This window comes from Penicillium cataractarum (genome assembly GCF_028827025.1).
Source record: "Penicillium cataractarum strain IBT 29864 chromosome Unknown utg000009l, whole genome shotgun sequence".
In the NCBI taxonomy this organism is placed as follows: Eukaryota; Fungi; Ascomycota; class Eurotiomycetes; order Eurotiales; family Aspergillaceae; genus Penicillium; species Penicillium cataractarum.
The window spans coordinates 2,849,692-2,864,561 of NW_026622745.1; the positions used below are offsets into that span (position 1 = coordinate 2,849,692).

At 50.6% G+C, this 14,870-nt stretch overlaps 5 protein-coding genes across 5 annotated transcripts; 2 read left to right on the top strand and 3 right to left on the bottom strand.

Moving 5' to 3' along the window:
• Positions 1-481: 481 nt before the first annotated feature.
• Positions 482-1,895, bottom strand: N7496_011632 (homoserine acetyltransferase family protein; the record flags this gene model as incomplete). The annotated part of the gene is made up of 6 exons (XM_056704545.1): positions 482-612; positions 671-750; positions 804-951; positions 1,006-1,115; positions 1,177-1,672; positions 1,751-1,895. 6 exons carry the CDS (start codon positions 1,893-1,895, stop codon positions 482-484), a joined length of 1,110 nt encoding a protein of 369 aa, XP_056550505.1.
• A 525-nt stretch (positions 1,896-2,420) lies between these two features.
• On the bottom strand, positions 2,421-3,206 carry N7496_011633 (flavin reductase family protein; the record flags this gene model as incomplete). The annotated part of the gene is made up of 1 exon (XM_056704546.1): positions 2,421-3,206. One exon carries the CDS (start codon positions 3,204-3,206, stop codon positions 2,421-2,423), a length of 786 nt encoding a protein of 261 aa, XP_056550506.1.
• Positions 3,207-5,447: 2,241 nt separating this feature from the next.
• On the top strand, positions 5,448-8,981 carry N7496_011634 (fungal specific transcription factor domain-containing protein; the record flags this gene model as incomplete). The annotated part of the gene is made up of 7 exons (XM_056704547.1): positions 5,448-5,563; positions 5,666-6,069; positions 6,141-6,232; positions 6,290-6,338; positions 6,413-7,512; positions 7,568-8,240; positions 8,308-8,981. The coding sequence occupies 7 exons, from the start codon at positions 5,448-5,450 to the stop codon at positions 8,979-8,981; spliced, it is 3,108 nt and encodes a 1,035-aa protein (XP_056550507.1).
• Positions 8,982-9,492: 511 nt separating this feature from the next.
• Positions 9,493-11,772, top strand: N7496_011635 (uncharacterized protein; the record flags this gene model as incomplete). The annotated part of the gene is made up of 1 exon (XM_056704548.1): positions 9,493-11,772. The coding sequence occupies one exon, from the start codon at positions 9,493-9,495 to the stop codon at positions 11,770-11,772; it is 2,280 nt and encodes a 759-aa protein (XP_056550508.1).
• Positions 11,773-12,964: 1,192 nt separating this feature from the next.
• Positions 12,965-14,671, bottom strand: N7496_011636 (Laccase abr2; the record flags this gene model as incomplete). The annotated part of the gene is made up of 3 exons (XM_056704549.1): positions 12,965-13,835; positions 13,911-14,385; positions 14,440-14,671. The coding sequence occupies 3 exons, from the start codon at positions 14,669-14,671 to the stop codon at positions 12,965-12,967; spliced, it is 1,578 nt and encodes a 525-aa protein (XP_056550509.1).
• Positions 14,672-14,870: the final 199 nt, after the last annotated feature.

Genomic DNA, 14,870 nt, shown 5'->3' on the forward strand with positions numbered 1-14,870 from the left:
GATAAACAAAGGAAAGCTCGGGAAAGCGACACGACCCCAAATGAATGACAGGTCAAGAATGAGGGTTAAGTGAGGTGACCGCGCAAAGGTCTGTTCTATCGCCGACCGGCGCTTCCAAGGACGGCTTACTCAGTGTCACATGATCACGTACTTTTGGCTCTCGATAGCGCCAAGGCTGTTTCTGTATGAATTTGGAATCTGATTTGGCTACATTTTCAATAGTGGCTTGACACTGATTTTACTATAAAATATATTCTCCACAAAAGGAGCGTTCACTAGGAATGTTAGATAAGGATAATAGCTGATAATTATGCCCATTTCTTCGGGCATCGGCCTGATATTCATATTCTCTGTTGATTTCTCACTTATGCATTCTTTCTTCTCATACTTATACTTTCCTATGACGTTACTCCCATTTACTTCTGACCGTTATACTCAAGCTTCAATGGATAATACGTTCGAAATGCGCTTCGTCTGCCGATTACAGCGTTTCTTGAAGCTTCTCCCCCAATGCCTTAACCCCGTCCGGCGGGTTAGCCGCAAAGAAATCGGCCATCTGCTTATCCAACCATGCGACATCCTCCTTGCTATCACCGGGGCCTCCCGCCCAGTCTGCGTATCAGTCAGCAATATTCTTGCTCCCGTTTCTAGCTAATTAATTTGTACTCACGTCCCCAGATAGAAGGGAAAACACCTAGCGTCCCAACGCCAGGCTTCATACAGGCGACCTCGTATTCCGAGTCTTCGGGTCTGTAGAACGTATGTCAGTTTCTATCGTTGAAACGAAACGAAATGTTTCTTACGGGAAGTAAAGATCAGTCTTGGCTGGCAGAACTAGCGTTTTCGCCTTGATCGAGGCCATCGCTTTTTCAAAATCTCCCTTGTATGGTTCCTGCTGGGAGACATCTCCATTCTGCCAGGTCTGCATCATCACAAGTAGGTTCTCAGGATCTAAATACTGTCGTCAGCTCAAGTGATCTGCAATACCAGGTAGATAGCGCTTACCCTTCGAGCAAGCCCACTTCTCCCAATGATTCTGCAAGAAGTCTTCGAGGTCTTTGTATCCCAGGGCTGTTTCATACAGCTTCTGACGATAGAATGCCTGGCTGAACCCCCTGTTTGAGAAATTCATCAGACCAGATTCAACCCAGATCAAGAAAGAAGGAATAAACCAACCATCCAGCATATACTCTCCCCATAGCCTTGAGACCAACTTCCCTGTCTCTATCACTCCAAATCCGAACCTCGGCGCTGTCTTCCTTTACTGCACCATTCCCAGACCCAGCCGAGCGAGTATTCTTCACAGCCAGAAGGGCCGTCTTGACTCCTTCGAGAAACACCTTATTGTGCAGGGATGTCTTTGCCGAGCCGCAGAATGGCACTGCAATATCCATGAAATCCGGGAACTGCGTCACCCACTGGTAGGTCTGGCCTGCGCCCATGGACCAGCCTAGGACGGCGCGCAGGTGGGTGATGCCGAAATGCTTGGTGACGAGCTTGTGCTGAGCGCGAACATTGTCGTAGAATGAAACCTTGGGGAAGGGCTTCGGACTGGGTTGGTTGGAAGGAGACGAGGACTGCCCATTACCAAATAGTGCGGTGATGATAATGAAGTATTCTTTCGGGTTGAGGGTCTTGTCTTCTCCGATTAACCAGATATTGTCAGCGATAGCTACACAAGAAGCGCAGTAAGTTAGCTTTTTTCAGAATTCCAGTAGATTCAATAAGTAAGAGGTTAGTAGCAACATACCACCCGAAAACCAAGTAGGATAAACGATCGCTGGGAGCTTGGGATCACCAAAGGTCTTGTACGCGATATGGGCATCGACAATCTTCTCCCCACTCTGCAAGTCCCAGTCCCCAAGCTTGTAAATCTCGTAATCTGGCTGCGACATGGCTGCAATCTTTTGACTAAACACTCGTTGATCCAAGGCTGGTTGGGGTGAAATAATTCTGGTTCGGTGATATCCGATCCCTGGGCTTCACGCATTTTATACTTCTGCGGCCTGCTGATAACTACCCCGCTCTGAGTACGAAGTACTCTCCGCACGAGGCACGCTTGGAGTCAAGGTTACACTTCCGCTGGGATTCCGTCTCCAAAAATTTGTCATTCAAAGTTTGTCATGCTTTAGTTTGACGTTGCCTTAAGGCTGTTGTAAGCAGTTGAATGGGATGCCGTTCCATGGGAGTTCAACGGGCGTCTCTGTCCGCTTGTATGCGATTGATAAGCTCTGAAATGCATCCATACCTATAAATTTAGCAGATAATTTTGAATTTATCTTCGCGAAGACCCGTCATTCGTGCTTTAAAATGGAGACTTGAGTGATACCACGAACGGGTTGTTTGATTCGTCACACCTGTCTCCTTCGCCCTGTTCTCCCCATATTCGCTGGGTGTATGTCTATAATCTATACAAAGCTCTAAAATTGTGGGCGGGGGATCTCAATCACCTCGGTGGTACGGCCATACGAGATACCACCCAGCCGACTAATCGGCTTAAGGACCTTAAGGTCGATGGCAGTCTGCTCCTCGTCAATCGCATCCTCGCGGACCCAAAATCGCACACCCTCAATAATGGCCAGCACACTACTCGGCTTTCCAGGAGTAGCCCGGCTCTCAAACTCCTTAACCTCGACCAACTTCCCCTCGATCGCCAGGATCGATTCCTTTACGCGCGCAGGCTTAACCACGGACGTTGAGCCCTTGGTGAGGCCCGACACCTCCCACTCCGAGTGGCCGTAGGGCGCATTGATCGAAGTCGAATTAGCAGCTTCGAGGAAGTGCTCTGAGATGATATTGATCACGCACTCCTTCGTATCATTCAGGTTCTTCAACGTATCCTTGGCCCTCTCCAGCGAGCCCACAAACCCGACGACAAACAAGGGCGGATCATGGTTGACGAGCTGCGAGTAGCTGAACGGTGCCAGGTTCGTAATCTTCCCGTCTGCCGATTGCGTGCTGATCAGGGAGATAGGTCGTGGCACCATACCCGAGATCAGGAGCTTGTAGTTGGACGCGACGGGCCGGCCATCGGCATAGGGGTCGATCTCGACGTGATCCTTTTTGAGGCTTTCTCCGCCGTCGTTGGCACCATCGCCTTGTTTCCAGGTCGGGTTTGGGGACTTGGAAACGATCACCTCGGCATCGTGACGGAAGTCCGGGCGGGAAGCTTGGAGCTGCTCGAAATCGGGGTGAGCTTTGGACATGGTGGGGGTGGTGCTGAGCGGCCGATGCAGTGGGAAGGAGGTGCGGTTTAGAGAGGCAACACTGTAGTAACGATTTTTCAGGTCAGCGCGGTTGCTCGACAATGCCCCGCAGAAATATTCGGCGTCTGTTGCATACGCGACGAGGGGTTGGTTAGGTTGCGCTTGCCACCGAGACGGTGAAGCAGCTGCGAGACATACCGTAGTTTGAGAGAGATTGATCGAGTCGCGCGAAAAGCTGGTGCAAATGAGTTCATTGAGGGCTAATTACCAATTGATACCGACTTTCTCGCTATCGCGACCCTAAAAAGCAGCCAGTGCTACGTCAGAGCGTTCAATTACCAATCGAAGCGGGGGCTTACTGCCACGGCCTTAATCAGGAATCAGGGATGTGGATGTGGTGGGATAACCACGCATACTGGGCGGATCATCACACGCACCGTGCGTGGTATTAAGGTAAGCATACGCTCGGTCGATCGGCAAGTGTACGAGAATGCTGCAGACTGTTGTTAGCTATCCAATGCAAGATTCCAATGGCAGAACTGTACAAGCCTTGGGGAATCTTCTATAGTTCGAGCCCGCTACACGTGCGTTCTAGAACCCTTCTATACAATTTCTTGGGCCGTCGTATTCCGTGGGTCAACTGTCAACCTCGGTTTGTCTCTCGTCCGAAAGGGAGCTGGCTCGGCGGGTAAATTATGCCGGTAAAATGAAGAACACGAAGATCGAGTGGATAAGCTTATTTTGCCATGAGAGTTTAGTTTATGCGCGACGATGAACCAAGAACTGACAGTATTTATGAGAAGCTCGTGTCGGGGAGTGGTACATAAAATAACCGGAAGAAGTGGATTGGGTGGATAAGGATAGAGGAGAAGCGGTCGCAGATGCTCCGAGTTGGAACGGGACAACGCCGGTCTGGAAGTCTCCCAAGCACCCCCAACCAATTCCCAAAAAGACAAGTTGTATCGTATATGGGGACCGAACGTGGGGGATGATGTGAAGAGAGGAAACTTCTCCCGAGATGGAGGTAGCTTTGACCACGCTATCTAGATCTATATCCTAGGTAAGGCTATACTCCGTACATGATATCCAGTCGCGAAATGCCCAAACCTCACCCACCCAAGTCTCCCTACTGCAGGAACAGTCACCCCAAAATGGACAATGTACTCCAAAGCCCCCGCTATACAAAACCCCAACCCCGATAAGACGACGAAACTCCCCCCGAGGACCCCGGGTCCGGGCCCCCAGGAACGTCCCAGCGGATCTCCGAGTGGACGCCCCACCAGTGATCCCATGACCATCAGATCTTGACCTCTGGAGGGGATCAGCGGATCAGTCGTGGCTACTGGAGTAGTACCGGACTGTGTGGGTGTTACTGAACTCGAGAGTAGTAAACCGTTCTTCATAACGGGCCAATTGTTTTTGGCGGCTAGAGGGGAAAGTAAGTACAAAATGCCAGGGAATCCCTGTCTACAGGACTATGAGCTATCCAACAGGTTAATAATTATTCACTAGGATCGCCGACGAGAAAAGAAAGTCTAGAGGCGGTCAAAGTATTCTCCTTAGGCAAAGGTTATGACCAAATAATGTACTTGTAGGAGTTCTCCGACTGTATCAGATATCGAGGACATAAGCAGTGTACATCGTGAATTACGTACTTTCATAGTATGATCTGGCAAGGGCGAAGATCCAAATTCCACGTCCTATAAACCCCGTAAATCCCCCTCCGGTGGCGTGGAGCTACTACTCCTTGAACCACACAAGCGCTTCCTTCTTTCTCAACTCTGTCCTTTTTATTCTTTTCTTTTCTTTTCTTTTATTGAAGCCACGGCTCTTCAAGCGAGCAAAACGGAAGAGACCACCTTCCACGCCTATCGCGCTCTCGTTCCCTCTTCCTCGCTCTCATCCGTCCACACCACCACCCCTCCGTCCGTTCTTATTGCCTTCCTTCCATCCTCAACAGCTTTCCATCCCTTCTTATTGGACTCTAAGGCCCCCTTCCCCTCGATCAAATTCAAGCGCTTCCTCCCGCTCTGCCTCGACAACGCAGCCTCATGAAGTTTTCTCTGCCAGTCTCGATCCTCCTCTCCCACGATCTCCCTTACCGCTTCATCTGCCCGATATCCGGTCACATCTCAGACTAAAGCTACCGGAGCTTCGTCGGTCGACTCACCCACTCCGCGGTCGGAGCAACACAACCCGGTGCCCAATGAATTGCGACCACGGATAAATCTCTCGCTCGCAATGAGCCCCCCTTCTCCCAAGAAGAAAACCGGCGGCAATTCTTCTGGCCCGCGACAGATCCGCTTCGTTGCTACCGATGGCCAACCCCAAACTAAACGCCGCCGGGTCAACGCTGCGTAAGTGGGGAGCGCATTCTGCCCAGGAACTTCAAGGTGAATGCGGCGACGCTAATTTGCACTTTAATTCTCTCTAGCTGTTTAACATGTCGCCGGCGCAAGATTCGATGTTCCGGAGAACAACCAGGTAGGATACACCGAGGCGCGCTTAACCATTGTGGACCCCTTCGCTCACGGCTTTGCGACAGTCTGTAAGACTTGCTCCGACTATAAGCATGTCTGCCTCGGCTATACCGATTCCACTGCCCACCTGCGATCCCAATCCGACTCTGCATCCCGCTCACAAGCCCCTCCTCTGGCTGGCTCCAAAGAAGCCAGTCAGCGCGTCCCCAGGGCGGTGGAGAGCTATTCCCCAGAGCCCCCACCGCCATCCGTACCCCAGGTCAAGACCGATAAATCCCCGCAAGCGCCGAAACAATCAGAAAAGGATGTTTCTTCCAGAGAAACATCGTTGCGCACGCATAGAGAGTCGGATTTACTTGGGGTGGGGGGTAGTCCAGAGAGCGGTGAGTTTTTTTAGTTGTTGCACGGCTGCGCCTGGTGTATTGCAATATTGACTTTGTTCGCTTTCGCACAGGCCGGACCTCCGTGAGCTCCAGCAACCGCACTCATGTTCCATACTTTCGCTATTTTGGGCCGACTGCCATTGTACCGGGCTTCAAGCAAATGGTTCGGATTCGAAATGTCATCATTGCACTAGTTTCGCTTTTCTAATTTCTTCTCAAGGTCGTCCAAGTCCGAGGTTCACGGAAAAGCAATCCCTCGATGTCATCAGGTTCGTCGCTTTGCGAGATGCATGCTTTGCCTGTCGGTCAATTCAAAGAAATCGCTAGTAACACCATGATCTAGATTCGCTGTCTCCCTTGCGAAGTCCCAAGCTATCCGATGCTCCAGTCAATCTGGAAGCAGCCTTGTTAGTTCCCCGCGACGATCGCGACGCCAACACGATCCCATTTTACGACCGCGATGACGCTTTACCCGTTTCAAATCTTGTTTCTCATTTATGCGACTTGTTCTTTGCACATCTTGGCTGTAGCTTTCCATTTCTGCAACGAGATCGCTTTTTGCAGGATCTCAAAGAGAAGAAGATCGATACCATGTTGGTGGATGCGGTTTGCTCTCTAGCGGCCAGATTCTCTCCTCACCCTTTACTCGGTCCTCCTCAAGCGCCGCCGATTGATCGCTCACAACCCCCGGCCGATGTCAACCTCTGTGACCGTGGTTTGCCGTTTGCCCATCGAGCGATGAACGCCCTCGTGGATGCACTCGCGTGTCCGACATTGTCCGCAGTTCAAGCCTGTCTATTGTTGGCGTATGAGCAATTCGGATCTAACCACGATAGTGGTCTTTGGATGTATCTCGGTATATCCATACGTATGGCGCAGGACCTTGGCCTGCAAAAATTGCAAGGTCTCAAGTATAATTATGGCCAGAAAGGTGTTACTCCCAGTGCAGTTATGACTGGACAGGCTGGAAAACTTCGGGAGGATCAGTACGATGATTTGGACGTCTACCAGAGCCCGAAGACTATCCCGCCTGTAATAGGTGCCGAGCGTGCTCGAGAACGTGAGAGGGTGGACTCATTTTGGAGCATTTTCTTCCTTGATCGCGTCATCTCCTCTGGAACGGGCCGCCCTGTGACACTACGCGACGAAGATATTGAGCTGTGCTTCCCGCTTCAATCCGAATCTCAGCTGCCCAATGGATGGCCCGCTCCATTTCCACCCTTAATTCGCATCATCCATCTTTATGGAAGGGTGACCGATTTGATCAACGGGATTCAGGGTGCCAATCACGTCACCTCAAATACACTCAAGAGACTGGCTGGTATGGAGAGCGACTTGACAGGCATATATCAGCGATTGTCACCACGGCTACACTTTAATGCCGCCAACTTTCAGGCATATGTGAAGGCCAAGGAAGGAACCAACTTTATCCTACTGCATTTCGTGAGTATCCGAAATATTCCCATCAATTAATTATCTGTCGGCTGACTCGTTCTAGTGGTTCCATACTCTCATCGTTCTCCTCCACCAGCCAACGCTCCTCAACTCTTTTGGTGGCACAATCCAACATCTCTACCCAAATAGTCGTGAACTTTCCATGTCCTCTGCCAAAACGATCGCCGATATCCTCTCGTTCTCAGAGTTGGTCGACGGAAAGAGCTTTATTGGCAACCCATTCACCAGTCAGCCGATGTACATCGCAGCTTGTGCATTCTTGATGGAGAGCGCATATTACTCGTCGCCTTCATCGAGATCTACTTCACCCGCACCCCAGCCACTGCTGAGCAGCCAAGCCAGTGGGTTTGTGATGCCGTCTATGGACTCGTCAAATGGTACTGAGCGCAACTCCACCGCCAAGCACATTCTTCTCGCATCCGCTGCAAAGGAGAATTATCAACGCTGCTACAAAGCCCTCAAAGCACTGGATGCGTATTGGGAGGGCACAAGGTATATCTTGACAGTGCTGGATCAAAAGGCTAAAGGCATCGTCGATCCGCTTCTTTACACGGCCGAGGATATGGAAAATACCGCTGAATTTCCTCCTATCCAACCACTCGGCGCTGCTGGATGGCCTGGAGGCAAAGCTGCGGACCCAGCTCAAGGCCCCGAAAGACCTGTGACTGACGCAGTGCCTGATCGAGCCTCGTCACCCAAGATCGATCCTGGTCAAGGTAAGAGCATATCGGGTTATATTTTTTGGTATTCATCTCACTAATCATGTTTTTTCCCGGAAAATAGCCATTGGATGGGCCCTAACTGGAGCCACTAATTCCTCGCAACCCAACCTAAGCTTGCTTTACCAGATGCCTTCCACCCAGAATATCCCCATCTCCGGAAAATCTGCTCACACGTCGCAATACCACCATACCTATCCAGCTATGCCAGCTCCCACGAGTATAGCGCAAAGCTCAAGCTCTTCCTTCTCACCGAGTGTCCCACCAATCCGATCTCAAGATGAAAGCAAAGCATCTTCCTTTGCGCCGATCAGTTCCAAATTCTCCCCGGTCCAATCTCACCTAATTGGCAGTGAGGCTCCTTACTTCTTGGGAATGAGCTCTCCATACCCCGAGTCAAATACTAGGGCATCTGCAGCCGCCCACTCGGGCTATAACCATAACCTTCCATCTACCCAGACTCCACAGTACACTTACTCCATGGCCTCTGCAGCGGATCAGCATGCACATACTGCCCATATGGGATCTAGGCCCGGTGACATGCATCCCGGCATGATGATTGAAAGTCATGATGTGGACATGAACACCCTGCAACAGCAAGAGTCATTTCCTTTTTCCAATGGCGAGATCCTCCCGTGGCTGGAATACCTGCCACAAGATGTTCTCAGCTTCTTTGGAGAAACCCAAAATTTCCCCTTGATGAGTCCCGATGATACCAAGCCCCAGCCTCCTCAGTGATGCTTGCTTGATGCCATTTCTTCCATTCTAGTACATATGTATTTCTTTCTTGGCAAATCTTTTTGCATTTTTTGTCTGTTTAGCGTTGCCATCTTGGATCTTTTTGGGGCTGTGAAAACTTCTGTACTACCGGTGTATCGCGGATGGGAATGAATATCCCTAGGCAGCACATAGATCGCCGTCGGAGGTTATTTTCGAGGTTTGGGCCAATGGACATTTAAATACCTCGATTATTCTACTGACTTGACTCGGTCCCTTTGGGGACCATTACGCTGATGAAAGGTGTCCAAAGTAATAATCTATCTCCGACAATTAACTCGTCACGTGTATAGTTCGGGGTCTGCCCAAGTGGAGAAGCGCCGCCCAACGGGCCGCGTTGCCCAGCACAACCGGGCGGTGAGAAGCTGTCAACACGCATCACTCCAGCACACCGTACAATTGGGGGAGCTCACACGATTATTTACACATTGCCATTGATTTTTGCCTTTTTTGACTACTCAATGTGGTCTCCATGGCAGGACTGAATAATGACAATATCCCCGATACGGAGGTCGATGCCTCCGATCACATTCTAAGCCCCCAGCCCTTTGCCCCTCCCAGCAAGGAGCTCCTCGTCACTTCCCTCGAGGCAGCCCACCTACCGAGCGACGCCGGATCGACAATTGACGACGGCCAAATGTCAACCCAAAGCTACGAATACAGTTCATCCGGCTCCTCAACCCGACATTCAACAAGCGATATATTCGGCCGTGAGATGGACGACGAGCTCGAGCAGATGAAGTCCCGAGCGTCGAGTCGCTCTTCGTTCTCTTCCGTGCCGGCATCAGTCCTTATACACCCTCTCGATCAAATGAAGCAAATGTCCGCCATCGGCATACATGAGCAAATCGCCGCATACTCGATGGAAGAAGAAGAAGCCAGTTTCGGCGGCTTCGATAGACCGCCACAATCGATTCGGACGATTCGTCAACGTGAAGCTGCATTCCGGAAACCGAGCTCCGTACGGGCTATGCAGATGCATACGGAGGATGAGGCGGATGAGGATGAATTCTTGACACCACCCCGACGTCGTGCGGGCATGCGATCGCCCGGGACATCACCGCTGAAACGATCACCGTACTATTCGCCCAAGACGTCTCAAAGCAAGCCGGCCGTGAAGAAGGAATACCCACTCGTGCTGCTTCATTGCACACTACTCGCCCCATCTCTACCCGTGCCCGGTGCGGCGGAGCCGCGGAACCAGAAGATCGTCGAAGAGGTGCTGCCGCCGCAATACTGGAAGCGATGGCGCAGACTCCAGGACAAGGTTGGTTCTGGTGTACTCCGCGATCGTGGAGTGTTGATTTCTCACCCCGAGGACCTATATGATATGCTGGAGGAGCGATTGCTGGAGAGTCTGGAACTACAGCGCCCGCTCGTGCACAGGGGTCATTTCCTCGGTCATGAAGAGGCTGATCCTGGTTCAGAGGGCGAAGTTTCGGACAGAGAGGAGAGCGAGACGGATGGTGAGCAAGGCGATGAATGTCCCGACTGCGGTGGACGTGTCCTGCATCATAGCGACACAAACCGCAAGTGGGAGATTCGGGTGTACGCGGCGAACGGTCTGATGCGGGCCGGCGCGTGGGCTGCAGCGTGGAAAGAGATGGAGAAGGTAGATGTCGAGGTTGGCGTCTGGTTGCCATCCGATATAAGGCGGGCCTTGGAGAAACGACTCGCAGAGGAACATGCCGCTGCGGCTGCGTCCGCGGAGCATGCTCACCAGGCAATGGTGTTCCACAATCCAGATAAGCTGGATATCGACCAGCGTCGATTGTCCGTCCAGACCTACTCCAGGACATTCAGCGATGCTGGGTCCTTCCGAAGTAGTGGACACACTGTGGAACCTCCGCCGCAAATGAAGCGACCAGACTTGCCGCAAGTCAATCAACAACATGAGATTGCCCTCCGGACTCTGATGATCAACTACATTCGCGTCTTAGCTGGTGACAGGCGCAATGTCGCACTGGTTTTCATGGGTGTCTTGGTCATCTTCCTCGCCATTGGGGTACAGCCGCAGAAGGATCAGCTCCAGGGTTTGTTGCATTCGTTGGCTCGCGAAGATTTCGTTGAGATGCCTGCAGCGCCGAAGGTGCACATAAGTGCTGATGTTCCCGCTTTGTCGGTGACTTCTTCAAGCTCTATCTTGATGGAGGGCATTATTCCTACCTCGAGCGTTGTGGCTTCTATGCCAGTTTCTGAGGTGGTTGCCCAGTCGCAGGTTGAGGAGACTGTCCCGTCCCCCACGGCTTCTGAAGTCGAACCCATTTCCTTCATCCCCGAGCCGACGCCTGAAGCTGCGCCGGTGGAAGATTTCAAAGAAAAGGATATTCACAACGAAGGATCCCGCGACGAAGATATTCATAGTGAGGAAATCCAGAGTGAGGAAATCCAGGGCCAAGATATCCCTAAACAAGAGACCCACGGGGAAGAAATCCACGGCGACGCGATCCCTGATAAAGCGATTCACGGTGAAGCGGCCCACGATGAAGTGATCGCCGACGAAGAGCCTCACGACGAAGCGATCCCCGATGAAGATATCCACGATGAAGCGATCATTGACGAGATCCTCGAGGAACCGATCCCCGGTGAACCGATCCACGACAAAGAGATCACCGAGGAACGTCATGATGAATCTCAGCCAGAGCCAGTCGATGCTAGTGAAGAACTCTACTCTGGCGAGACTGAGCCGGTCGAGTCTGTAGAGGAATCCCATGTCGTCGAACCTGAGCTCCAACCCGACCCGGAGGAATAGGTGATCTCCGAATGACCTGGGGAAGACGAACACGAATTTTTGAATGTGACCCTTAACGACTGGAACGACATGAGCTGCGATGTTGACGTTTGATTTATTTATGTACTTTTTTTCACTTAGCAGATTCTCATCATTTTGGGCGTATGTCGAAGTTATTTAGCCAACTTGTCTCTCGTTTATGGAATTGAATTTCGCACGGTTAGGTAACGGTTTGCTGGATATATATAGTTTGAAGAATTCTACTTTAGTTGAACTTTCAATTAAGAATCATTTTATATCTCTAGAAAATAACTAACATACAGGCTTCAGCTGCATCTCTATCAAGAAAACACTAATCATATATTCATAGGTATTCTCTGTTCTGTGGCTGGCTATTAGGGGTGTGGACAGTTTCGAATTGCCTAAACGCGAAGCATGCAAAGACAGCCCCACGCCGCCTCAACCGGAATGCATGATGCGAAATGCTCAAGAGCCTGAATAAGAGTGCTAATAATTCAGCCCTCTTCAACCAGCCCTGCCGGGCTAGCTCAATCGGTAGAGCGTGAGACTCTTAATCTCAAGGTTGCGGGTTCGACCCCCGCGTTCGGCTATTCCTACAAATAACCTGAGATCATTTCCTTTTTGCTAGTTGTTTTTTTAGTGCGAGGAACCCTTTCTAGGGTCATCGCTTGGTATTGTACTCGAATACTCGAAACTTATAACTTCGCATGTGCTTAAAATACTATATGGAAAGGGGGTGATCACATCCATTTTTACATCAGGCAGGTGACATCATTATCTGGTTGTTGGCTAGATAGCTTTATAAGGACTGTGAAGGAGGGAGGCGTAGCTTTTCAAATCCGTATTGCTAGCTCTTGAAGTAGCTTCAACATCAGTCATATTCCATTTCAACATCTCACTTTCGATATAGACATGGCATCCTTCAACCGATACTGCCCGCAACCCCGTCTATTCACCCGCAATCACCATTTTCATGTCTGAGTTACAACCCAGATATGTATTTACTGCTAAATTCAGAACCCCGAATCATTGAGATAGTTCGATGGCACAGTGGGCCACTCATCGACCCCATCCAACAATGCCAGCGCCATTCCACCACTCTGATGAACCTGGATATGACAATGTATCAAGAATGCACCCGGATTGACAACTTGATACCGGATGGCCAGCCATGCAGGACCAGTGCCAGAGCTCAGGGTGGAAGTAGTGTCCCTGATCGGGGGTTGACAAGATTGAAGGAACCTGGAATAAACTGCATCGCCTCTGCGACCGACGACCAGCTGAATGTTCCCAAACCATACCCAATGACGAAGTGCTTGTTAGAATGTTTGTGGATTGGATGAGCGGGTTGAGCTGGGGAGTCAACTTGGATGATCAGGTCAACCCATGTATCATTGTCGGTACGAACTATGAGGTCACTGGGGATGGCGGTTTGATTGAAAAGCAGGGGCTGGGATTCTTCGAGCTCGAGGTCATAGCTGCTGTTTCCCAGTGTCCAGCGGTACGATGCGTTGAAGCGACTAATCGTCAGAATATATGTGGCGGCGACATCGGTGGATGGGGCGATGGCTGGGTAGGGTACGACTTGATTATCATCGAAGAAGTCGGTATCTGCCGTGGCATTGCCACCGGTCAGGGTAATCCATGGATTGGAGGGTCGATTGAGCTGATCCGGAGCTTGGTAGTGGAAGATGCCCGTTGTATTGAGAATTTGCTGGCCACTACCGCTGACCATGCGAACTGTATAGTCTCCCGGTGTCTGGTCTGCTGGAACGAGCACGGAATATCTGTTTCCATTGGCGATAGTGATGGCGTTTACCTCGACGGGCTCAATGTAGCGTCCATCAATAGCATATACCCACATGAAATGTTCGTCGATGGAGAATGTGAGTTTGAGTAAGCCGGCAGCACTGGTAAGATCCAGACTGATATATTGACATTCTGGGTCTACGTTGATGACCTGCTGGGAGCCTTGAGAGGGTGTGCATCCATAAAACATTGTTGGCAAGAGAGCACTGAGGTTATGAGTGTAGTCGCCTTGCCCGATGTCCGGAGGAAAGCATCTGAGTTCCGTGATTACCCGTTAGTTACTTTGATTCTCCTGGGAATTGACTTTTGAAGATAAACAAAATACTCACGCTATATCAGTGAGACTTTCATTTCCCAGAGCCGCCCTCTGGTCAGGTGTCGTTAGGCTATCAATTTCAGCTTGTGAAAAACATGTCACCGAGCCCTTCCCGTTGATCAGCAGAGCATTGGCACAAAGTGCGTCAATCCCAGAGGCCTCCTCGGCATTCCAAATCTGCTCCGAGGTCAAAATACGCCAGTCCGAGAGCAGTAGTGGCGAAGTATTTTCTTCCGCATCGATCATGGCTTGGAGATCGGTATCGTTGCTCGTTATCAGGCTGAATGGCTTTGTCACGCTTCTCGAGGGGGCAATATAGATCGGCCCGTACAGGCCGTCTTCCAATTGGCCGCGATGGTGGGCATGGTACCAGTAGGCACCGTACTGGTCAGCCTTCCAGTGATAACGGAATTCGCTGTTTGATTCAATTGGCCTTTGGGATAATCCAGGAACTCCATCTGACCACGGTGTGCCGATCTGTTCGATACCTACGAGAATATATCTTAGCATTCGATCTGTCATAATAAGGCCACCATGCTCACCATGAAAGTGCACTGTCACGTTGAACGGACAACCATTATAAACATCAAAATAGACATCATCGCCCTGGTTCAATCGTAGTTCAGGACCGGGGTATTGCCCATTGGTAAGGATAATCTCCCGCTGAACCCCTGCGACAGAATGTTCGGCCCAGGTAAGGTTGGCCGTAAAATAGACGGTAGCGGCAAAAGCCCACTCCGTGAAACACAAGAGCAACAGAAACAAGCTACCCATGACGATTTAGCTTCTGTTCAGTAGATCAAGTCAAATATTAAATGCAGTGTGGCACCATCTTGATTCTTGGGATGATAGCGGTTATATACAGGACCATAGATCCAAAAATGAGCTTTATAAAAACACGATATTCGCAAATGAAGAATATCAATTCTGGCTGAAAGTTGTCAAAAGGCGCCCTACGAGCCTTAGCAACCGG